Here is a 26898-nt window from a genome sequence, read left to right on the forward strand (position 1 = left end):
TTAAGAGAATAAAAACAGGGCAGGAAAAGGCAGCAAGCACTTATCTTTTTGCTTGTTCTGAATTGTTTTTCTCATGACAGCATTGTGCATAAAGATAAGTGCCTTGCTGTTAAATTATGTCGGGATCTTGTTGGGAATTAAGTACCCGGTACAGGACATACAGAGTCATGTCCTATTAAATGCAAGGAAGTTTGGAACGGTGTGAAGTTTTCCCATCCAGAATACAAGAAGGGTTGAAGTAAAACACTGATGATTTGCTGTGGTGAAAGCCTACAAACATAGTAAAGGCTTGCAACAATTGAAGATATTCCCACTTGAAAGATTTACATCAACTGCAGATAAAATAAAATTGGCGGCTGTGTGAAAGCAAAAACCAGTTGAGACATTATAAGAACTTTAATTGGAAACACAGCTGCATTTCAAGTAATAATCAACAGAAAATGACTTTAAGCAAAAAATTAAAATTAAGAGAGTAAAAGACCGGTGATTGCAACAATTGGCTTATAAGACGTTTCTGAGACATTCGGATTTCTTGCCAATACTGAGGTCTTCTCTCTACCACAAAAAATGTTTTAAATAATTGGGATAATGAATAAAGGTTAAAAAAATTTTAACAGCTAGATTTCACAATAGAGCTATCTCATTTACAGTGAATGTTTCACAGCAAAGGATCTAATCATAACTAGTTATTTATTTAGTATCAATTGTATACTAGTTTACTAGTTATTCCCAGGTTTTCTGTCAATTTAATAATAATATTGTCAGATATCTCTACTTAAGAAGTGTTGTTATATATTCATGATAAGCATTTGCAGAGGTGTACAGTGACAGATGAAGAATGAAAAATTTCCCCTTCATTCCTGCAAAGCTGGGACACAATAGGAGTTGAAAAGGCCTGGAGTTTGAACAAGTATTTTTGGCTTCATGCCTGCGATTGAGTTAACACTAGCATTTCATCGTGCTCAATGCATGTCTTCCACCTGATTCCAGAGATATTGTTGCTTTCAGGAAGATTGTTGTTTATGAAATCATGAGGCTTATGAAGAGTAAAATGGGGCTGATAATTTATTGCTCTGTTCAGAGCAGATCTAGTCTAAAAGGCCACATATATAGATTTTCTGTAACATTTTAAAGATACGCAGGGACCCTGAACCAAGATTTGTTTTAACATGTGAATTGAATATATTTACTGTATTGTCAGTCATCAAATATCATAATGCCATACAGTTTTTTTAAGTCCTAACTTTGGGTGAATCAAATCCACTCTGTTTTTCTCTCTTTGGCTTAAAAATAAAAAATGTGCCTGCCGTAGGAGCATTCAGAAAGCATGAACAGCAGTAGAAGTGGTTTTACTTAGGGCTATAAAAATAAGGGGAAAACCTTTTCTAAAAAGATTCAAAAAAATATGTATACCAACGAGTGTGGTCACCGATGATTATAACCTGGTCATACAGTCAAAGATAATTTAATTGACTGGTTAGCAGCATTGAAAACGCTGCACAACCTAAGCGTGAGGTATTCATTGAAGCAAAAAGAAGCCCACGGTGTTTATGAGGTGTCCACACTCATCTAACAGACTACATGGTATTATCTGTTTTCAGCTTATGGATATGATGTTTCTGTAATTATAACGGTTGAATTATACATCATACATATACAGTTTTGGTTCGTGTAAGTAATTTAGTATAAACATTAGTCCCATTTTCATTGCCCTGACACAATGGGCAATGACATTTCAAAATGGATGAGTTATTTTCATTGTATAGACTTTCAAAGACACAATCTAGACTGCACAGGTAAAAAAAAAAAAGGTGTTAATTGGATAGTACACTTGTAGTTTTCCCAACTTGCATACATTTTAGTCATAGTAGAAAGACATGTTCCAGGGAGCGGAGGTGAGTATGAAACTTAGTCAAGGGAGGAAATTACACACATACATGGGGAGAGCAGTTTTGAAACTCTGAGGACCTGCAAGCCAATTTTCAAAAGGAAACTCTATGGTTAGTTTCCCTTTGAAAATCCAGTGGTAGACCAGTGCCCACAGGGATTCTGTACCGCATGTGCATTGCAGGCACAAAGGGGCAGATTTTAAAAGCCCTACACGCGTAAATCCAGGAGGATTACACGCGCCGGGCCTATTTTCAAAAGGCCCGGTGGCATGTGTAAAGCCCCGGGACATGTGTAAGTCCCGGGGCTTGAAAAAAGGGGCAGGGCATGGGTGGGTTGGTCTGGGGGCAGGCCAGAGCCTCCAGGCACAGCGACCATTTGTCACTGTGCCTGGGATCATGTGCCGGCCATCGGTCGGCGCACGCAACTTGCGCCTGCCCAAGACAAGCATAACTCTGTAAGTAAATTTTTAGGGGGGTTTAGCTTAGGGTTGGGGGGTGGGAGCGTTAGGGAAAGGGAAGGGAAGATGGGGTGAGGGGGTAGGGAAGTTCCCTCCGAGGCCGCTGTGCGCACATGTTATAAAATCAGGCAAACATTTGTGCACGCCGGGTAGCGAGCACGTATGTTTTAAAATCTGCCCCAAAGTGTGCAGGGTAACGCACTCACGGGGAATTCATTTAGAAATCCCTGTGTATACTTTTGAATCTCCACCCCAACCCTGTCCCATAGCACTGCTTACTTTTACTCCTGTATGGGGATAGAGAACAATTTTCAAAAATGATTTTTCCACAGGTGAAATCCCTTTTGAAAATTGCCTCATAATTAAAAAAAAAAAAATGCATGCGAAGTGGAGGTATCAGTGTGCATAGTGTTATTGTACGGATGTACTTTTAACTGTATAACAAGCTGATATTTGAACCCAAAGTATCTGGGTACCTTGTGTTTGAATTTCAGCTGGATTTGTGCAGGCTAAGAAGCAGGCACCTTACTGAAAAAGTACCCCTTTGTGCAGTGAGCTTGGCAAGTATTGCATGTATTTGCTTAGCCAACATTCCTAAATGTTTGTCTTGCAGCCAATTTTCACAATGAGTGCTCAGCAGAACCAGCTCAAAGACACGAATAATTCTGTCTTTAAGGCACTGCGGGATAATTATGAAAACAGCAAAAACAATGTAAGTAAAATGTGTAAAATACTGCAGCATTTTAGACCATAATCAATGATGTTTCAATGATTGCTGAAGATTGTTTTCTCACAGCACTAAAACAGTAAAAATTCTAAGCCCACTGGAATTGTAAATAAACATTCTAGCATGAGAGAGTTTTGCTAAAATGTAATATCTCAAAATAAGAGCCAAACCACAACAGCTTTAATGCAAAACTCATTCAAAACATCGCTGGCATGCATGTATAAAGTTAAATAAAACTCTTGGATTTTATTGTTCAGTGTTAAAGTGCTAAAAACAAACTAAACTTCCTTAGAAAAAAAAAAAAAGACCATTGAAAACTACAAAGTTTGCTGTGTCGTACAGTTTCCTTTTCTCTACTGAAGATGTGATAAATGTCACTACAGTACAGTCCTTTGATGGCCCAGAAAGACGGTATATAAACCCAGAGGAAACTTTGGGCCATGTGGCATGTATGTGTGCACGGGTGCATATGAGAGAGTATGTGTAAATATGCTGGGAGAGGGGCTGTAACTTTCTTATTATTATTCTGTACATAGGGAAGGTAATTTTAAAACAACCCATATAATTTAGACATTTCAGGGTTAATTTTCAAAAGGATTTACATGCATAAGTACGAGTATATGAGAACAAATATCCTTTAAAAGATTACTCAGGACTGTGCAAGCGGAATCCAGTTGTGGATGTCCTTGTAAAGGACTACAAAGAGGTGTTCCAGGGTGGTGTGGGGGCAGGGACATGAGTTACCTCAATACTTGAGATCTTCAAAAGTGTGTGCATAAATATGCATGCAGATTTACACCTGCTAAGGAACAAGCATTAACTTAGTGCATGCACGTTGGAACCGGATCTGTGCTGCCCACCCACAGATTTTCAAAGCAGATAGAGGCACACAAATTTGCTTTACACATTCAGTCTAAAGTCTTAAAGACTGCAGGTAAAAAAAGTACTGTCAGACTTTACTTTTATGCAGGCAATTTTAAAAAATTGCCTTTCCCAAAAATGTATAAATTCACATCAATTTTCAAAGCCAACTTAGGCGCATAAGCTAACTTTCAAAGTTGTCTAAAATGATACACACAATCTAACCTATACAAACTTACACCTGTAGGGCATAATTAGTGCGGGTTAACTTACAAGCATACTTTTAAAAATGAAAAGTATGTATGTAAATCACAGCTCTGCCCCCTACCAGCAGAACACCTGTTTTTTTGTGCACATAAAAGTATGTGCACATTTGGGGGTAGATTTTAAAAAAATGCGCGTTCGCGTACTTTTGTTGGCGCACCAGTCGCAAACAAAAGTATGCTGGATTTTAGTAGATACGCGTAGCCGCGCGTATCTTCTAAAATCCAGGATCGGCGCGCGCAAGGCTGCCGATTTTGGGCAGCTGGCGCGCGCCGAGCCGCGCAGCCTGCCTCCGTTCCCTCCGAGGCCGCTCCGAAATCGGAGCGGCCTCGGAGGGAACTCTCTTTCACCCTCCCCTCACCTTCCCCTCCTTTCCTCTACCTAACCCACCCCCCCAGCCCTATCTAACCCCCCCCCTACCTTTGTCCACGGATTTACGTCTCCCGGAGGGAGAAGTAAATCCACGCGCGCCAGCGGGCCGCTGCCCGGGGGCGGTTCCGGAGGGCGCGGCCCCCCGGACCGCCCCGGGCCAAAACCACGCCCCCGCCCGCCCCCTAAACGCCACGTCCCGCCCCCAAAATGCTGCGTCGATCTGCCCCCCCCACATGCCCCCGACACGCCCCGACAAAAAACCCCGGACTTACGCGAGTCCCGGGGCTCTGAGCGCACCAGCAGGCCTATGGAAAATAGGCACCCAGCGCACAAGGCCCTGCTCGCATAAATCTGGGCGGATTTACGTGAGCAGGGCTTTGAAATCCGCCCGTTGGTGAACACATATACTTTTATGTACACAAACCACAGGCAATTTTTTAACAAGCTATTTGCACACATAAACTTATGTTTTATGAGCATAAAGGGCTTTGAAAATTACCCCCAGTATAAATTGCTACATATAATTTATTTTTTTTAAAGCATTTGTATTCTGCCTATAGTGACTCTGTCATGCTAAGCGGATTCCAAGTAAAACAGATAACAATAACATATAAACAAACAAAAATAAATATATAAAATATAAAACATACAAATACATAGATAAAACAAATTTAACAAATCTTCATATCATTACAATACCAGAATACCCAGCTTCACAATGGAAACTCTTTTACTAATTCATGCACTATGGCATACACTGGACCAAATATCTTTTCTGATATGAGCCTGCTCCCAAATCCTTTTAAATATGATCCATTTTGCACATTGTTGTAGCCCTTTTACTCATGCAAAAGAGTAATACATCTTCAAGCCCTGCTTTTACTGTTTTCTTTTGTGGCAGATCAACTTTTTCTGAAATTGGTGGAGCTCTCCATGATCTTTCTCTTTTCTCTTCTTGTTTCTTTATCTGTTTCCTCATGATTTTCTTTCTCTGCCTTGGTCACTTATATTTCTTTGTCTCTGCATCGGGCTTCTCTTTGCTCTCCATATCTCGTGTCTTTTAGGTCTTGTCTTTCTCCACTTCCCTCTTATCATGCTCTTCCACCTTATTACTTCTCTCTTCTTGCTTCTGGGGTTTCCTCCACACTTCCAATTATTACACAATCAAAGAAAATATGGACAGACAATATCAATCCTGGCCAGCACTGACACCTCCTCTTTCTATATATGTATAGAAACATAGAATATGGCAGAAGCTAAGGACCTCAAGGTCCATGTAGTCTGTCCAACTCCATTCCTGCTGGAGTGAAATTGACTAGTGGATCTTTGGCTTTTTTTTTTTTCATTTCCCAACTATTTTATTTATTTAGATTTATATTCCACTTTTTGCAGTTTTTTCAGCACTTCAAAGTGGATTACATTCAGGTACTGTAGGTATTTCCTTATCCCCAGAGGGCTTACAATCTAAGGCCTAGATTCATCAAACTATTGCATGCGATAGGAAAAGGAGCGTGTTTTATGGTAATAGCTTATTTATTGCAAAGTGCACTATCGTAGCACTTCGCATAGGTATTACAGCAGAGTGCGATAACTTTCACACTTTGCGGTAAGTGCAAGAGAGAGCCTAGCTATAAGGTCTCATACTAGGTAGGTATTTATACCTCTATATAAGGCCCACCTAATTACTCGAGGTGAGGTTTAGGTATTAGTGTAGAGGGTTAGGGGCCACTTTGACATTCAGAGTGAGATGACGAACAGAACAGTGTAATCTTGTGATGATTGATGTCCTTTGGAGTGAGAAAACTCATCCAAAGGTGAGATTTGTACAATATTCTCTCAACCTAGCTTGATGGACTCTCTAGCTGGGTAACATCAAGCTAGGTTGAGAGAATATTGTACAAATCTCATCTTTGTGTGCACTTTTTTACTCTGTATGCGAAAAGCCCATAACACAGCTTGGAAAATAACCTTCTTAAGTTTGTACCTGAGGCAATGGAGGGTAAAGTGACTTGCCCAAGGTCACAAGGAACGACAGCAGGACTCAAACCCTGGTCTCCTCATTTATAGCCCACTGCTCTAACCACTAGGCTACTCCTCCTCTATGCTTGCCCCCCCCCCCCCCCCCCATGCGTTCTTAAATTTTTTCACTCTATTTTCACCACCTTCCCTATTCCATGCATCCCATCACAATTTCTGTAAAGAAATTTCCTAGTGCTGCTCCTGATTCCATCCCCTTGAAGCCTTATACCTTGAGGCTTCAGAGAGGCAGAAAGAATGTTCTAGAACCTTTTGTTGTATTCTTTGAAAAATATTTCCTTCTTGAGCATTATTAATAACATCAAGGTATTTATATATCTCTATCATATTCCCCTGTCTCTCTACTCTTCTAGGGAAACCTCAGGGTTAGAAATGGTAAATAACAAGTCATCCGCAAATAGGGACATCTTATTAGAATGTGCTCCAATAGGAATGCCCATCACCTTGTCAAGGGACCTATTCCTAGAGGCGAAGGCTTCAAGTGATAGGGAAAACAACAGGAGAGAAAGTGGGCATCCCTGCCTAGTACCTCTTTCCACTTCAGAAAGTCTGAGTACCCTCCATTTACCCATATACTCGCTTTGGGATGATGATAAAGCACTTGTACTCAGGACAAAAATGAGGATCCCAAACCTAGCCTATAGAGAACTTGAAACAGATAGGGCCAGTGTACTCTATCAAATGCTATCTCAGCATCCACTGCCAGAAGCACAGCAGGTAGCTGTGCTTTCCAAACTCACCACATAATGTTGGGGACCCTGCATATTTTATCAGCCCCTAATCTACCCGGAACAAACCCTGGATTGATTCCCGTGTATAAGTAGTGGCGCCAGCGTGCTAAGCCTTCATGAAAGCACCTTAGCAAGGAACTTTAAATCAAGATTAATAAGCGATATGGGTCTGCAGGATCTGCATAGTATAGGGTCTCATCCTGCTTTTGCAATAACAGTAATCCCAGCAATATTTGAACCCTGTGGAAGCTGCCCCCCCCCCCATGCAACTAGTTTAACATGGCCGTGAGGGGTCTTACCAAAGCCTGTTTGCAAGATTTATAAAAATGGGCCATATACCTGTCAAGCCCTAGGTGTTTCCTCACCTTCAATTCCATTATTAAGAACATAAGAACATAAGAAAATGCCATACTGGGTCAGACCAAGGGTCCATCAAGCCCAGCATCCTGCTTCCAACAGTGGCCAATCCAGGCCATAGAGAACCTGGCAAGTACCCAAAACTAAGTCTATTCCATGTACCATTGCTAATGGCAGTGGCTATTTTCTAAGTGAACTTAATAGCAGGTAATGGACTTCTCCTCCAAGAACTTATCCTGGATGCATGACATGGGTTTGTTCTTGGCACAGTTGTACAGGATGCCACATAGGAATAGGTATCCTTCTTGATCATAGGCCACCAATACAATTTCTGTATTTTGAGCAGGGTACGGCGTTGACCAGGATGGCCAGCCAGCTTGGAATCGTGCGCCCAAAAGAGCACCTTCTTCCTGAGGTGTTTTGGAACAAGTCTTACCAGCGGGCACAGAATGGGTAGTTGCCAAATGACTTTCTTCGGATCAATTATGTGCTGAGGTTCTTCGGGCACATCCTCCGAGAAAAGGAGTGTGACAAGGCGTCTGCTCTGGTATTTCTGTCTCCAGGGTGATACTTAAGCACAAATTCGAAACGATTAAAAAATAAGGACCATCTAGCTTGTCTATGGTTAAGACGTTGTGCGTGGCGGAGATACTCTAGATTTTTGTGGTCCGTGAATATGGTTATTTGATGTTGAGCGCCTTCAAGCCAAGGCCGCTATTCCTCAATGCAAGCTTTATTGCCAAGAGCTCTTTATCGCCGATCCCATAGTTCTTCTGGTCCGGGAAGAATTGTCGTGAGAAGAAGGAACAGGGACATAAGGCTTTTGAGTCTCCTGTCTGGCTCACTACGGCCCCCGCCAACATCTGAAGCATCAACTTCAACGATAAAGGGCTTGTTGGGGTCAGGATGCCACAAGCATGGTTCCGTGGAGAAGGCAGTCTTCAGATTCTCGAACGTGGAAATGGCCTCCGCAGACCATTTTGAAGCATTGGCACCCTTGCAGGTCATAGCGGTCAAGGGTACTGTTAAAGAAGAATAGTTCTTTGAAGCTTCTATAATAGTTGATGAACCTCAGGAATCTTCTCAGGGCCTTCAGGCTGGTAGGTTGGGACCAATTTTGATACTTTCAAGTTTGTGAGGATCCATCTGGAAGCCTTCTTTAGACACAATATAGCCGAGGAAAGGCACTGAGTCTTTGTGAATTTGCACTTAAAGTTTGGCGTAAAGCCGGTGTTCACGGAGTCGGCGGAGTATTTGTTTGACATCTTCAATGTGAGTGGGCAGATCCTGGAGAAGATTAGGATATCATCCAGGTAGACCACAACACTCTTGTACAGCAGATCCCGCAAGATGTCGTTCATCATGTTCTGAAATATGGCGGGTTTGTTGCACAAGCCAAAGGGCATCACTAAGTACTCGAAGTGGCCGTCTCGAATGTTGAAGGCTGTTTTCCATTCGTCGCCACTACAGATGCAAACTAAGTTGTAGGCCCCCTTCAGGTCGAGTTTTGAAAATATCTTGGCCCCTTGAAGCCGGTCAAGCAGCTCCGAGATTAAAGGCAAGGGGTAGTGGTCTTTAATCGTGATCTCGTTCAGACCTGGTAATTGATACATGGACGTAGGGTACCGTCCTTTCTTCCCCACAAAGAAAAAGCCTACGCCGGCTGGAGACTTCGATAGTCTGATAAACCCCTTCTGAAGGTTCTCTTCAATGTATCAGACATTGCCTTGTTCTCAATTGCTGAGAGAGGATAGACACGTCCTTTAGGAGTTTCAGTATTGGGTAATCAGTCTTATGGCATAGTCGTAGGACCTATGCAGAAGAAGAATGTCAGCCGCATCTTTGGAGAACACAACCCCATAGGATGCGTATTGGGGTGGCAGTCCTGGCATCGCCGGAGTCATAGGCATGCAGATGACAGGAGCAATCTCCTTAAGGCACCTCCCATGATACTCTGGGCCCCAGCGGGAGAGTTCCAAGGATGCCCAGTCAAATTGGGGTTGGTGCGCTTGCAATCAGGGGTAACCCCAGGACGATAGGGTGCATGGCCTTTTCCAACACAAAGAAGGGAAGTGATTCCATATGGAGAGCTCCATTGCGGAGAGTCACTGGTAAGGTTTGGGCAAGTCACATCACCCGGTAAGGGCTCTCTATGGATGGAGGCTAGAAGTAGCGGAACTTTCAAACTGACAAGGGGAATCCTCAGGTGTTCCACTAAACATCGGAGAATAACGTTGCCTCCTGCCCCTGAATCCACCAAGGCAAGAGTATCTACTAAGCTCAACGCCTCCTCCTCGTTATCGACTCCTCGGCCCACTGTGCCCTTGCCGGCACCACCACACTTCTCAGGGAACCCTTTAATGTGTCGGAGTTTCCTGAACCAATGCCATATGCATTTTTGTTTACAACCCGCCTACTTCCAGGATGTAGTCACCAAAACCACCTACATCCTGACTCTGCTTGAAGGTAAGGCCCTAGCCTGGGCATCACCCCTATGGGAACGAGCTGACCTGGTCCTACAAGACCTTCCAGGGTTCCTTGCCCTGTTTCGGTCAGTCTTTGTGGATCCTGGCCGATGTACCATCTCCAGGTCAACCCTCCTTCATCTAGAGCAGGGCTCACGCCCATTGATGGACTACGTCATTGATTCTGCACCCTAGCTTCTGAGTTATACTGGGACTCTGACTGCCCACCATCTTTTTAGAAGGATAAGTCCGCGCATAAATGATGAACTAGCAGCTCGCGAGTTGCCCTCCACCCTGGACTCTTTCATTGACCTCACTGGACGTATCGACTATCGTCTACAAGAGCATGCTCTTGAGTCCAGAGTATCCCTGAGGCAGACCATCTCACACTCGACATTCACCCTTTCCTAAGCCAACTGCTCCTTCCAACCCTACAGAAGAGGAACCCATGCAAATGGGATGGAGTAAATTATCTCCTAAAGAGCATCATCGTCGTCAACAGTTTGGTTTTTTGTCTGTACTGCGGTCAGCCAGGACATGTCATTCCCTCGTGCCAAGTCTGTCCGGGAAACTGCCGGGCCTAGGTTCTTCTGGAAGACTCCTCCTGGGCCTAACTTCTCCATCTCCTCTACTGACTGTTCTTGTCTCCATACGATTGAACAATCAAGAATTTCACATCTTGGCTCTGGTGGACTCCGGGCCGGAGGAACTTCATTTTGAAGCAGCTCACCAAACATCTACAGATTCCTACCATTTGTTCCTGGTTCCTTTGCTGCTCTCATCGATTCATGGAGAGCATCTTCCTGATGAAGTTACTCATACTACTGCAACCATCCAGTTACACAAGGGGACTCTACATGTGGCCATCTTACACAAAGCCATTCACCCAGAAGTTTTGGGACTATCCTGGCTCCAGCGGCACACTCCGCAGTTCGATTGGACCACTCTTCAGCTACAAAGACCTGTCTGGAGCCCGTTTACCTTTACCCTGCATGACCACCGGAACCTCTCTCCCTAGTCTTCCTTCGCACTACGCATCCTATGCTGATGTATTTTCTGTTGTGGGACCGCAGGTAGCGGACCCATCTCTGATGGAACGTGTGCCCTCGGGGTGATGACGCAGCTGTAGTGGGGCTCCAGCAAGTACTGCAGCAGGTGAGAGGCGTCCGAGTGTAGGCTGGTGAGATGGACCTTGACCACCGCTGTACCTGTACAGTAGAGAGATCCAAACAATGGAGAAGGTACAGAGAAGGGCTACCAAAATGATAAGGGGAATGGAACAACTTCCTTACGATGAAAGACTAAAGAGGTTAGGACTTTTCAGCTTGGAGAAGAGATGACTGAGGGGGGATATGATAGAGGTGTTTAAAATCATGAGAGGTCTAGAACGGGTAGATGTGAATCGGTTATTTACTCTTTCGGATAGTAGAAAGACTAGGAGGCACTCCATGAAGTTAGCATGGGGCACATTTAAAACTAATCGGAGAAAGTTCTTTTTTACTCAACGCACAATTAAACTCTGGAATTTGTTGCCAGAAGATGTGGTTAGTGCAGTTAGTATAGCTGTGTTTAAAAAAGGATTGGATAAGTTCTTGGAGGAGAAGTCCATTACCTGCTATTAAGTTCACTAGAGAATAGCCACTGACATTAGCAATGGTAACATGGAATAGACTTAGTTTTTGGGTACTTGCCAGGTTCTTATGGCCTGGATTGGCCACTGTTGGAAACAGGATGCTGGGCTTGATGGACCCTTGGTCTGACCCAGTATGGCATTTTCTTATGTTCTTATGTTCTAATGCTATGTTTGGTCTCATGAGTGGTCCTCCAACTACTCCTAGCCCTTTCGGACCTGCCGTATGGAGCAGCAACTGCAACAGGGTGAATGGTGGATGAAGGATGAGGACATCAAAGATGAAGACTTTGAGTGAGACAAGACTCAGGATACGTGAAGTGGAACATCACTCTGGATACATGAAGAGACAACTCAGGGAAATTCAATAAGGAATGTAGAGTTGTAGGCTAGGACAAGCCTTAGATAACGGAGGACTCAGACGGCGTCACAGGATATGAAGTCCGATGTGGAAATCTGCAGTGGTACTGCCACATCATGCGCCATATACTAGCAAGCTAGGCAGGTCTCGAGCCACGCATACACGAGCCCTACACTACCAAGCGAGGCAGGTCATGGACCACGCTAAAGGTCTCCGAGTACAGTTGATTGAAGAGGATATGAAGGCTTCAACAAAGCCTGCACTGAGACACACCGATCCAGCCAACTAAGACAAGACACGGCCGCCAAGGACAGGATAGGAAAAGTTCATATCAAGGCAGAGGCAGATGTAAGAGGCTCTGAAGATCCAGACAGGATTGGGAAGAGAAGATTAAAACTGGGGTTCCAGTTCAGGAAGCCCTCAAGATCCAGGGACTTCGCAGTATGGATGCTGATGCTAGTAGAAATAAAAGTCGGGATCTGCCTGGAGGTTTACACTGCCCAGAGGACATCTTGAAGTGGAGGTCCAAAGAACAAGACATCAGTGGAACTTCCAAGATGAAGAGTGAAGACATCAAGACGACAGGAACTGATGAGACATGAGACTGAATTACTGCAGAATTTATCATTGAGTTGCCATGGGAAATTGGGGACTGTGCCTTGTGCTTCTGAGAGCTAATCTTGTTCCCTTTTTTTTTTCAGCCATCTTAAAAAACCATATCAGTTTCCTTTTCCTCTTATGTTTGAATACTTTCCTATTTTAAAGATTTTCAGTTCATAACTTTTTTTTTGTTTAGCCCAGTGTTCTATTACACACAGATTTTCCTATCCTACTTGCACCTTCTTAGGCTTTAATTGTCTGACTACATGGGAAGAGAAAGTGTGGGGACAGAATGAATCTGTAGGAAGCAGATTTCAAACACAACTTGTTATGCTGTTTCAGATATTCAATTTTTATCATGATTTGGGTTTGGATAAGTCTGAACACACTTAAGTTGAGCAGACTTAAGTTCAGTAGATCTATAAAATAGTCACATTCCCTGCAAATTAGACACAATTGTTTACATATAATTGTAAAGTATATGTAAACCCCCCCGCAACCCTGCAACCCCTGAAACCACCCGTCTCACCCCCTGCAACCCACCCATACCCCCTCTTACACCCCACCCTCCCTCCCCTCACCCTTTCCTATACCCCCCCGCCCACCACTCACTTATTCGCTACCTAGTTACCGTGCTCCACTGTAACTCAAGTTGAAACTTTCAACCTGTGTTAAAAAACCTAAATTAAGCTACCTTTTTATTACCTTCTATAATTGCTGTAAATAAGCAAATATTTTATACATATGTGTTTTAATTATTTAAATAAGTTATCAATATAACCTACCATAACTGTTGTAATTAAGCTTCCATATATATCCTCTATTTAATCTATATATCCTTCTTTTAACCGCTGTAATTAAGCAACAATGTTTAACCCCGTTAATCAACCTCTCATGTAAATACTGCTACGTTCCTTTTACCTTTCTCAGCTGCTGTCTTTCCTCCTTCTACCTTTCTCCCTCTCTCTCCCCCCCCCCCCTTTTCGCTCCTGCTCCATTCCCCATTCCCTGTTTTTTGTAATTTCCTCCTTTCTCAAGTTTATTGTAAACCGGCGTGATGTGCTTGCATGAACACCGGTATATTAAAAGCTGTTAAATAAAATAAATAAATAAATAAAGTACATATAAAGTGAAATTTCAAAGATTTACCTGCAAAAAAATGACCCTATATGTATGTAAGTGGCCTCCACTCAGTTATTGCATATTTGATAAAAGTTGAAAATACCTGCTTATTTTCACTTTCTTGTGCACATATGCATGCGTAAAAAGGTGCAGTCTATAGGCATTCCGGGATGAGGTCAATACTTAGCACATGAGTTGCTATTTTAAAAGACACGTGCAAACATGTGCCAATTTATTTGCTTATTTTGGCACCTGCTAATTATCTGGTGTAAGTGATTTTCAACTTATTTATTGTGCAATAGTGATTGGGTGGGAGGTCTGGGTGAACTGGGGGGAGTTCTGGCTGAAGAATCAGTCAAGTCTCAAGGACCTGAAGAAGGACTGGGAAAACTGGTGGACCTATTAGTAAACTGGATAATTTCATTTACACATGCATGTTTTAAATATGGCCAACTTAAGGGGCGAATTTTAAAAGGGCCGCGCACGTAAATCCTTCTGGATTTACGCGCGCAGGGCCCTCGCGCGCCTATTTTGCATAGGCCGCCGGCGCGCGTAAAGCCCCGGGACGCGCGTAAGTCCCGGGGCTTTCGAAAAGGGGCGGGAGGGGGTGTGTCCGGGGGCATCCCCGAAACGACGCGGCGTTTAGGGGGTGTGCCGTGGCGTTTCGGGGGCGGGCCCGGGGGCGTGGCCGAGCCCGGGGGCGTGGTCGAGGCCTCCGGACCAGCCCCCGGGACCGGAGGACGGAGCGGGGCTGCCGGTGACGCGCGCAAAGTTACGCCTGACAAAGGTAGGGGGGGGGTTTAGATAGGGCCGGGGGGTGGGTTAGGTAGGGGAAGGGAGGGCGAAGAAAAGTTCCCTCCGAGGCTGCTCCGAAATCGGAGCGGCCTCGGAGGGAACAGGCAGGCCGCGCTGGGCTCGGTGTGCGCAGGTTGCACAAATGTGCACCCCCTTGCTCGCGCCGACCCCAGATTTTATAAGATACGCACGGCTACGCGCGTATCTTATAAAATCCAGCGTACTTTTGTTCGCACCTGCTGCGTGAACAAAAGTACGCGCTCGCGCAAGTATTTAAAATCTGCCCCTAAGTGCGTAAATTGGGACTTATACGAGTATGTCTTATATTACTTTCAGCATAAAATATTTGCACGCATATTTTTAAAACAGGTAGGAAAAGTGTGCACATTCATGAGCTAATTTTCAAAGGAGTTATGTACAAAGATGTAACATAAGCTATCTGCTCGAGTAAAGTGCACTTCCGTGAGTAAATCCTATTGACAATTCAATATTGTTGCAGTTTTCAAAAGACCACTTCCTCATGTAAAGTGCATTTACTCACGTAAAGCTCAGTTTTATGTGTATAAATGCTTTTTAAAATCAGACCCTAAATGCTTTGATATACGTGGTTTCAATGCATTGCGTGTATTTATGCGTAAGCATACATAAGCACATATGTTGTGGAATAGATATGCATATTTTATAAAACATACCGTACATATATCATACACGAGTTATAATATACCCATGTATATCTGCTTGGGGTCATATACGCATGTGATTGTCACTGAATACATTTGTTTGAAAGTTATCCTCCCTGAACTTAGTACCTTCAAGAGTCATTGTCATCCCTTCCCAGTTTCTCTGCTTTTCCATAAAGGATTGGCAGCAATTGCCTTTTTGTTTGTTTGCAAAAAATGGTAACAGATATTGTTTCCCTAAACTATTGCATTTATCATACCTAATTGACCTAAACACCTGAAATAATGTCTTCCTTCCAACCACCAAACTAAATTGTTATAAAAGGTAAGTGAAAATTCAAATGCTTAGGAAACTGTACTAGTAACATGATTTAAAACCTTGGCAGTGCTCATCTGCCTTGTACATTGGATGTGGAAGTAGCGGAATATAAAATTGTTTTAAGTAAAATTAATCTGTTTCAAATTTGTGCCTAAATTAAATCATTTTTGTCTATATTGTTACTTAAATATTTCTATTCCTCTTCTCATTTATAGCCTGCCTTGCAGTTTCTAGAGGGATATGGAAGTGAAGATGTCACCAAAGCAGAATTGGAAGGAAATTCAAACTCCTTATGGACCATCAGTCCCCCCAGTAGAATAGAGATGATAAAAGAGCTCAATAACTCAAATTCTAACTTCACACTTGTTATTTCTTGGAATATTCAAAGGTACAGTACAGACTGATTGTTTATTCTAAAATAAATTATATAAAAATAACTCAATTAATATATACTTGAACTCTTCCATCTGTAAAACAGTCATCAAACATTTTATTATTCTGTTTTAGCATATTTTATTATTCTAAATTCAGAATTTATCTTATGTAACGTGGGTTACAAACCTTAGAAAAATGAAAAACGAAACTGAATCTGGAAATTAATTCAGAAGAAAGATGGATATCTTACAAAAATAATACCTCCATCAAGCATATAATCCTGCTTTTACACTTGATAATCAACTTGTGGACTTTAAATCTGACTTCTGTTTTGTCTGTTTTATGGGTGGGTGTCCTGGAGCAAGTGGTAGAAGGTGACTTCCTGACATTTGGTGTGAGTGAACTGGTGAAAGTCTGGGTCAACCAGTGCTTGGAAGTATATGCAGACATATTTTCATAAGCAAAATATGCACATACATCAGTCAACTTTGTAAAATATTGGTACATGCCTCCGTGTAGAAACTGAGGGTTTTAAAAGGGGCATGCGCCCATGCCCTTGCCAGTTTCACCAGTTCGTCCATCAGTTTACCCATTAAAGAGCTAGGTTCTCCAACACCCCACCCTCTGGTTTAATAGCATACTCTCCCTCCATTTACCGCAGACCCTTAAATTCCCTCAGTTATGGCTAATTTTTTTTTTTTTTTTAACTTACACCTCCTTCATAGCCAAAGTAAATTTACATGGCACTAGGCCTGGATGCGCGCCCAGGCACATAAGCATTTGCATGAACATCTCTTGGCCATGCCCCAAAACACCCATGCCTTACCCAGGCCACACACACACACTTTATCCCGTTTTAAAAACTTTTGAGATGTGCATGCAGCTGGAGATACGCGTGCCTCCGGGCAGCTTTTAAATTTCGGTCAGCGCACATGCCAGGCTTTTAAAATTCACCTTTATATTGACATATCTGAAAAAGGGGTGGGCCAGGGGTGTTCTGAGGTGGGGTCAACATTTATGCAAGTAAGTTGCTAGTTTATAAATAATTGACACATATAAATTTGACAATTTACTCTAGTATATTTATACCTGTTCTATATCTGGAATAAGTGATTGTAAATATCTTAAAAGTGAAATACTGACTGTGTGGGGAAGTCTGAGTGAAACGGGGGGAATTGAGGCTGAAGAGCCAGAAGGGTCTCGACCTGAAGATGGACTGGGAAAACTGGTAGATTATTGGGTATAAATGGTAATTTCATTGCCATGCGCATGTTAGAAAATATCCCAACTTATAGGCGTAAAAGCCAACTTACGGGGGGAGCGGGAGGTAAATGCATGTAAATTACACAGGTAAAATGTCCATGAATAGCCAATAGTGCTCATCACATGTAAATTCCATGTAGATGAGCCTATTAGCTATTACCTCGCGATGCAAAAAATCCCCGTACATCTGAGGTGTACTTTTTTAACCTGTCAAATTTTATACCTGCCCAGAGCAGGAGTAAAGCCTTCCTGTGCATCAAGAGCTCAACTTCAAAACAAAAAAACTGCAGCACCATGCAAAAAATAGTCTTGACGTTAAAAAAAAAAATTTCAGGGCGCACAATATACACCCACAATATACACACTTGGGGCCATGTATATCGTGCTTGCGTATTGTGCCAGAAACGTAGCTGCTGTGGGATAAAATGGACCCTCATAAATTGAGCATCAGTTTTGGTAACCTGCACACACAGGGCACTTAATATTAATTTATTCACTGCTTCACTTACTGCCGATTGGTCCATTCACTGTCACATGTCAGTGAAAGGATCAATCCTCTTTCAGAAGGCAATCAGTGAAAAGGACCAATAGGGAACAGCCCTGCCGGGGGGGGGAGGACATGCACAGCTACTTCTTCTGGGTGCCCAATGCAGAGCGCTAGGGATGCACAAATTATCCATTGCACATCCCTTTTAGCACAGCAGCTCATTTGCGTATTGCATCAAGCACCCAGGAGAAGTGGATGTGCGCGCATTTAAAAAACGGCTCCACTTTGGACGCCTTTTTTTTCACATATGATACTGCATCAGCCTGTTGGTTTGCCTCAAAACAGATGGTGAAATGCTTTACGACAGGACTGCTGTGTTTATAGGCCATATTGACCAAAATGGCATATCTGGCCCATTACTGACAAAGTAGATCCTATACTGTGATCCAGAAAACTATATCACATCCACCAAAGTCCTGGAAGCCAGTGATCTGAAAAGGTTGTGATTACCAGATCAGGATAAATTTATAGTCTGGAGACAGACAGCAGGGCCAGATTAATCTCCATCTGCTCCAGGGAATGTATGACAGTTAACACGATGCTCCTATGGTTGTTCAGAATAGCTCATTTTTCTTCTAGTATGTGAAAGTGTGTACAATAGAAGAGGGGAAAATATGATATGGATGGTAATGTTGAGTTAAAGTCTGTGTAACTTTATTAAGTTACTTGTAAAGGTTGTGGGGCACCAGAGGATGCACTGGGAAAGTAATAAAAAGTTCATTGTTGCTGTTCAAACTGTGTTATCCCTAAATAAACAGCATATAACTCTCTAGAATGTGACTTAATAAGACAGATACATTAAATGATAACTCCTGCAACCTTCATACATGCACCTCGGTTCCCTTGTATGTATCGGGTAACCTCTGTGGAGCTATGAATGCTTCACCATGCTTTTGATTTAATCATCGGTTGCTTGAGGATCTAGAGTCTTTATAATAGCTGTTATATGAATACAGCTACAAACAAGTTAGTAATGTACTTAACTTGAGAGTGGTGACTGAGTAATGTCTTCCATTGACATGTTGTAGAATGCGCTGTTATGACATTCGAAGACAAAGTTCCCTCTCAGGTACCGTTTTGCAATTTGCCGATGTGGCTGTTTAAATGGCAGTCCTGACTGAGGGTTCCTTTCAGGTCTTCATGCCACTTGCTGCCATATACGCCCGACTCTGCAGAGTTTCGGAAATCTTCCTTCTTCAGGGGTATAGCAAGCCAGATTTGATTTTCAAATCAGCGCTATTGTAAAAAATCTTCCTGTCACCTCAGGGCTGATTTGAAAATCAAAACTGGCTTGCTATACTCCTGAAGAAGGAAGATTTCCGAAACTCTGCAGAGTCGGGCGTATATGGCAGCAAGCGGCATGAAGACCTGAAAGGAACCCTCAGTCAGGACTGCCATTTAAACAGCCACATCGGCAAATTGCAAAACGGTACCTGAGAGGGAACTTTGTCTTCGAATGTCATAACAGCGGCATTCTACAACATGTCAATGGAAGACATTACTCAGTCACCACTCTCAAGTTAAGTACATTACTAACTTGTTTATAGCTGTATTCATATAACAGCTATTATAAAGACTCTAGATCCTCAAGCAACCGATGATTAAATCAAAAGCACGGTGAAGCATTCATAGCTCCACAGAGGTTACCCGATACATACAAGGGAACCGAGGTGCATGTATGAAGGTTGCAGGAGTTATTTAATGTATCTGTCTTATTAAGTCTTATTGTTGAGTGAGAAATTTTGATTCATTTGGATATACATTGATTTTCTCATATAGAAGGTTGTTCTTCAAGTTGACTCTCTAGAATGTGACATTCCCAAGAGTCAGTCTGTATTTGCTTTGGGGTAGATTTTCAGACGAGCGCGAACAGCCTACTTTTGTTTGCGCTCCAGGCGCAAACAAAAGTACGCTGGATTTTAGTAGATACGCGCGTAGTCGCGCGTATCGGCTAAAATCCTGGATCGGCGCGCGCAAGGCTATCGATTTCGTATAGCCTGCGCGCGCCGAAGCCGCGCAGCCTACCCCCGTTCCCTCCTAGGCCGCTCCGAAATCGGAGCGGCCTAGAAGGGAACTTTCCTTTGCCCTCCCCTCACCTTCCCCTCCCTTCCCCTACCTAACCCACCGCCCGGCCCTGTCTAAACCCCCATCCTACCTTTGTCGGGGGATTTACGCCTCCCGGAGGGAGGCGTAAATCCCCGCGCGCGAGCGGGACTCCTGCGCGCCGGGCCGCGACCTGGGGGCGGGTACGGAGGGCGCGGCCACGCCCCGGGCCGTTAGCCATGCCCCCGTACCCGCCCCCAAAACGCTGCCGACCCGCCCCCGAAACGCCACGACGACCGGGCCCGCCCCCCCGACACGCCCCCGACACGCCCCCCTCCGAGAACCCCGGGACTTACGCGAGTCCCGGGGCTCTGCGCGCGCCGGGAGGCCTATGTAAAATAGGCTTCCCGGCGCGCAGGGCCCTGCTCGCGTAAATCCGCCCGGTTTTGGGCGGATTTACGCGAGCAGGGCTCTGAAAATCCGCCCCTTTATATATTCATCCTAGATACAACAGTGCTAGAAGAGGTGTAATTACATTATCATATTATGGGATGTGTTGCTACTTTGTTTTCATTCTTTCAGTCGTGTAATTTTTTTTCTGAGCCATCACTAGTCTTTTGTCTCAGAGATTTCAGGTGCATGATCATATACTGTAAGTTATAGTGGGTTCCAGAATTTACCAACAATAGAGGGCTGAAAACAAAAACTAGACTTTCCATTATCAATTTTATATTAAATCCTCTTTGTTTTCTAATATGTTCACCTCCTCTGCACTCACAGTCAGCTAGAGCTATGCAAGGCAGAAAATTAAGAAACCAAGCCATAATCAACCCAAATGTTTTGGCTTGGGTTTTAGAAACAGTTTGTGAGCGAAGCCAGCAATTTAGCATAATTTAGCTATACTATATGGATTAAGTAGAAAGCAGACTAGATCTGATGTCTGCAAAATAATCTAATGTGCAATTACACTGACTGGTAAAGTTTCCTTGTCTTTAGTTGTGTGTCTATTCTGTTACCTGCAACCTCCTACAGTGTTGCCACTGCTTAGTTTTGTTCACTCAGTATTCACTAGGGATGTGAATCATTTTTTGACGATTTAAAATATCGTCCGATATATTTTAAATCGTCAAAAATCGTTAGGGCCACGATACAATACCAATTCCCCCGATTTATCGTCAAAAAATCGTAAATCGGGGGAAGGGGAGGGCAGGAAAACCGGCACACTAAACCCCCTAAAACCCACCCCCAACCCTTTAAATTAAATCCCCCACCCTCCCGAACCCCCCCCAAATGCCTTAAATTACCTGGGGGTCCAGCGGCAGTCCGGAACGGCAGCGGTCCGGAACGGCCTCCTGCAATTGAATTGTGTTGTCTTCAGCCGGCGCCATTTTTCAAAATGGCGCCGGGAACCCCCGCTGAACGACCTCCTGCAGTCGATCTCCTGCCGGTGCCATTTTCCGTACGGAAAACGATTCGCGGCAGGAGATCGCTCCCGGACCCCCACTGGACCCCCAGGGACTTTTGGCCAGCTTGGGGGGGCCTTCTGACCCCCACAAGACTTGCCAAAAGTCCAGCAGGGGTCCAGAACGACCTCCTGCAGTCGAATCGTGTTGGTCTATGGCTGCCGCCATTTTGCGCCGCCATTTTGCAAAATGGCGGCGCAGAATGGCGCCGGCTGAAGACAACACGATTCAATTGCAGGAGACCGTTCCGGACCGCCGCTGGAACCCCCAGGTAATTTAAGGCATTTGGGGGGGGTTCGGGAGGGTGGGGGATTTCATTTAAAGGGTCGGGGGTGGGTTTTAGGGTGTTTTAGTGTACCGGTTTTCCTGCCCTCCCCCTTCCCCCGATTTAGCTACGGACCACCGCTGGACCCCCCAGGTAATTTAAGGCATTTGGGGGGGGGTTCGGGAGGGTGGGGGATTTAATTTAAAGGGTCGGGGGTGGGTTTTAGGGTGTTTTAGTGTGCCGGTTTTCCTGCCCTCCCCTTTCCCCTGATTTAGCTACGGACCACCGCTGGACCCCCAGGTAATTTAAGGCATTTGGGGGGGGGTTCAGGAGGGTGTGGGATTTAATTTAAAGGGTCGGGGGTGGGTTTTAGGGGGTTTTAGTGTGCCGGTTCACAATTTTAACGATTTTCACGATACTCTAAACACCCAAACGGCGACGATACGATTCCCTCCCCCTCGCAGCCGAAATTGATCGTTAAGACGATCGAGGACACGATTCACATCTCTAGTGCCCATACCAATGCCATTGCTGACTCCATCGCCGGTTCCACCGATACCGATGCCAGACATCTCCTTTTTTGCGGCAATTTTAGCAAAACTAGATACTCTTATCGGTGCCATTCCGATAAAACTACCAGAAGTACCGATGCCAGCACCAAGAGAGGAGGAAATACTAAAGGAAGTACCGATGCCTGAACCACTGCCAGGTCCATCGGGAATATCACGACCAAGTCCATCATTTTCTCCACTGTTTCTGACGAAACCACCGGGGATGCCGTCAATGCCAACTATACCCATTCCATCGATGCCTCCTCGTCCACATACACCGGACACCTGGGGCGATCCCAATACAGCTACTTCTTCGGAGGAAGTCCTCTCAGAACCCTCTTCTCCAGAGGAAAGAAGAAAATCCCCTCCAGAGGACCTTTCCTTCTCAAATTTTATCAGATATGGATGACACCATACACTTTGAGCTTCAATCTGAAGAGGACACCAGACAAAAAACTCTGGAAGTGTTACAGTTCGTGGACCCACCTAAAGAGCTGCTGGAAATTCCAGTTCACGAAGTCCTCATTGACTTGCAACACAAGCTATGGAAACATCCCTGTACCATATCACCGGTGAACAAAAGGACTGATGCTACATATCTAGTCCAGCACATTCCAGGCTTTCAAAAGACTCAATTACCTCACCAATCAGTAGCAGTTGAGTCAGCTCAAAAGAAATCCAAATGAATAAAGCCTCACTCATCTAATCCTCCTGGAAAGGACAATAGATTCTTAGATGCTATTGGCAGGAAAATGTTTCAGGGTTCCATGCTAGTCTCCAGAATTGCGTCCTACGCAATAGCAGCATAATTTATGGAAACAGATTCAAGAACTCTCTGAAACTCTCCCCCAACAATTTATTTATTTATTATTTTTATTTATTTAACACTTTTATATACCGATATTCATGAAAAAAGATCATATCGTATTGGTTCACAGGGAACAAAGTATTATAACATAACATAACACAACTAGAAGAAGCTTAAAAGTTACAATGAAACAGGGGTATGTAACTGGGGAGGTGAAAAGAAAGGGGGATAGATAACTCATTAACTAATTACAACCAAGTAGAGTAGGTACTTGGTGGGTCAAGATCTGAACGAGACGAAGCTGTTGCTACATGACTGTTGTTAGCCTTGGTTGGGGAAGGCTTGTTTGAACAGCCATGTCTTAAGGTTTTTTTTTAAAGTCAGTAGGCAGTGTTCCTGTCTAAGATCAGGAGGTATGGCATTCCAGATGGTAGGACCTGCAATCGAGAAGGCCCGATCACTGGTAGTTGACAGATGGGTGGCTTTGGTAGGAGGGGTGTGTAGAGATCCTTTATAGGCCTCCCTGATGGGTCTAGAAGAGAGGTGTAGTTTAAGCGGGATTAGTAGGTCAAGGGGGACCTGGTGATGAATGGTTTTGTGGATGATAGTGAGGGATTTGTGAAGAATTCTGAAGCTAATAGGGAGCCAATGCAAATCTCTGAGGACGGGCGTGATGTGATCTCTCCTATTGGTGTTAGACAGGATTCTCGCAGCTGCATTTTGGAGCATCTGAAGAGGTTTAGTGGTGGATGTTGGGAGGCCTAGAAGAATAGCGTTGCAGTAGTTGATCTTAGAGAACAAGATGGTCTGGAGAACAGTTCTGAAGTCTTGGAAGTGTAGTAGAGGCTTGAGTCTTTTCAATACCTGTAATTTATAGAAGCAATCTTTTGTCGTGTGATTGATGAACTGCTTTAATCTCAGCTGGCTGTCGATTATAACTCCCAGATCTCTTGCATGTGTGATTAGCGTGTTCGTGTGGGATTGCTTTTGGGGGTCTCAGACATTGGAAGAGATGAGAAGGTAGGTTGATGGAAGTGAAAGAATGATGGAAGTGAAAGAATTTCAGGATTCTTTCACTTCCATCATGCATAAGGGCCTGAAGGCTGGCAAACACAAATTTTGTGCAGCTTACGGCAGTTTCGAGACTGCATCAAGAATGTCAGCCACAGGTATAAGTACCCGCAGATGGGCCTGGCTCAAGGCCTCCGACCTGAGACCAGAAGTACAGGAGAAACTGGCTGATCTCCCTTGCGTGGGAGATAATCTCTTTGGAGATAAAGTAAGAGAGGTAGTTTCTCAGTTAAAGGAGCATTCAGAAACCTTGAGACAACTTTCCTCTGTACCTCAGGAGTCTCAACCATCATCGCGAAGACTTCCAAGGAAAGATTCCAAACGACCATACTACAGGCCACATCATTACTATCCACCTCCTGCTCATGGAAGGTCATCTAGGCCAGTGCAAAGAACGCAGACCCAACAACCAAGAGCACCTAGAGCTCAACCCCCACCGCAGATAGGGTCAACTTTGGGATTTTGAACTCACATCAGAGAACAGCAGCTTCTCTACCAATCTGACCCCAAATTTACCAGTAGGAGGTCGGATCACTTTCTTCCAACACAATTGGTCACACATCACCACAGACCAATGGGTACTCTCAATAACATCTCAAGGGTACCACTTGGACTTTCTCACTGTACCAAACAATACTGCACCAACCTCGTCTTGGACAGTACACAACCAATCCACACTCTTACAAAAAGAATTATCCACCCTTCTGAGAGCCAGGGCCGTGGAACCAGTTCCCCAACCTCAGCAGGGCAGAGGATTCTACTCCTGTTATTTCCTCATTCCAAAGAAAACAGGAGGCCTACGTCCCATATTGGACCTCCGGAAGCTCAACAAATACCTACGAAAAGAAAAATTCAGGATGGTATCATTAGGCACCATGCTACCTCTACTTCAAAAAGGAGATTGGCTGTGTTCTCTGGATCTTCAAGATGCTTACGCTCACATTCCAATATTCCCTCCTCATCGCAAGTATCTGCAATTCCTGGTAGGAAAACATCATTTCCAGTACAGGGTGCTACCATTCGGTTTTGCCTCAGCACCTCGAGTATTCACAAAGTGCCTAGCAGTGGCAGCTGCCCACTTGCACAAGGAAGGAGTGCACGTGTTCCCTTACCTGGACGATTGGCTCATCAGAAGCCAAACAAAACAAGGAGCTCTCAACTCTCTCAAGCTCACACTAACTCTACTCCATTCATTGGGATTCCTAATCAACTACCAGAAATCCCACTTCACACCATCTCACCTGTTACAATTCATTGGAGAAGAATTAAACACCATAACGTCCAAAGCTTACCTTCCAAAAAACCGCACGCAGACACTCGCCTCGTTAGCAGGCTCTCTTCACACACACACTCAAATAACAGCTCATCAATGTCTCACTCTTCTGGGTCACATGGCCTCCACAGTTCACGTCAGTCCTATGGCCAGATTAGCCATGAGAGTCACTCAATGGACACTCAGAAGACAGTGGATACAAGCCATTCAACCACTGTCGTATCCAATTCAAGTAACTCAACAACGACGATCCTCACTCCTATGGTGGATGAACGAGGAAAACTTTCTCACAGGCCTACCGTTCCAGCAACCGGTTATGCAAGTGGCATTAACTACAGATGCATCCACCTTCGGGTGGGGAGCACACATTGGTCATCTGCAGACTCAAGGGACTTGGACAAAACTCGAAGCTACATTTCAGATAAACTTCCTAGAGCTTCGAGTTATACGTTATGCGCTGCATGTATTCAAGGACTGCCTTTCACACAAGACTGTTCTGATACAAACAGACAACACAGTAGCCATGTGGTACATCAACAAACAAGGAGGTACGGGCTCATATCTCCTTTGTCAAGAAGCAGCACAGATTTGGGACTGGGCCCTAACACACTCAATGTTTCTCCTGGCCACTTATCTAGCAGGCATTCACAACGTACTGGTGGATCGCCTCAGTCGTCATTTCCAACCTCACGAGTGATCTCTGGATCCAGAAGTGGTGACCAAGATCTTACAATGTTGGGGCCATCCAACAGTAGACCTCTTTGCATCACAAATGAATTACAAAGTGGACAATTTTTGCTCCCTGTACAAGCAGAGAAACCGCTTACCCAGGGACGCCTTTGCTCGCCACTGGAACTCAGGCCTTCTATAAGCGTAACCCCGATACCGCTAATAACCAAAACTCTAGTGAACCTACAACAGGACAAAGGGTCCATGATACTCATAACCCCGTATTGGCCTCGACAAGTATAGTTCCCCATACTTCTAGACCTCTCGATCAGAGACCCAATTAGCCTGGGCACAGCACCCACTCTCATAACTCAGGATCAGGGCAGATTGCATCATCCCAACATTCAATCCCTATCCCTCACAGCATGGATGTTGAAAGCTTGATTCTACAACCTCTCAATCTTTCAACTAATGTCTCTCAAGTGCTTGTAGCTTCACGTAAACCCTCCACACGAAAGAACTATCACGCTAAATGGAAACGGTTTACTATGTGGTGCACACAAAACAGTGTTGACCCTTTTTCCTGCACTACATCATCTTTATTAGACTATCTGTGGCACCTCTCAGACTCTGTAAGGGTACATTTAAGTGCAATCTCAGCTTACCACAATACCGTTGGGGATGCACCAATATCAGTACAACCCCTCATTAGTAGGTTTATGAGGGGCTTAATTCAACTTAAACCTCCACACCGACCACTGGTCACGGAATGGGACTTAAATGTAGTCTTAGCAAGGCTCATGCATTCTCCTTTTCAACCCATGGATTCCTGTGATGTTAAATTTCTCACTTGGAAGACTATCTTCTTAATAGCCATCACATCTGCAAGAAGGGTCAGTGAG

General features: G+C 44.2%; 1 protein-coding gene across 1 annotated transcript in view; it reads left to right on the forward strand.

Annotated features, from left to right (window-relative positions):
• The window catches only part of PIEZO2 (piezo type mechanosensitive ion channel component 2), a 1301103-nt gene that overhangs the window by 1233407 nt on the left and 40798 nt on the right, over positions 1-26898 (forward strand). Inside the window, exons 53-54 of the mRNA XM_029587157.1 lie at positions 2961-3059; positions 15884-16056. Coding sequence (XP_029443017.1) covers positions 2961-3059; positions 15884-16056 — 272 coding nt within the window. The remainder of the gene's footprint in view (positions 1-2960; positions 3060-15883; positions 16057-26898) is intronic.

The sequence above is a fragment of the Rhinatrema bivittatum genome, chromosome 2 (assembly GCF_901001135.1).
Source record: "Rhinatrema bivittatum chromosome 2, aRhiBiv1.1, whole genome shotgun sequence".
Taxonomy (NCBI): Eukaryota; Metazoa; Chordata; class Amphibia; order Gymnophiona; family Rhinatrematidae; genus Rhinatrema; species Rhinatrema bivittatum.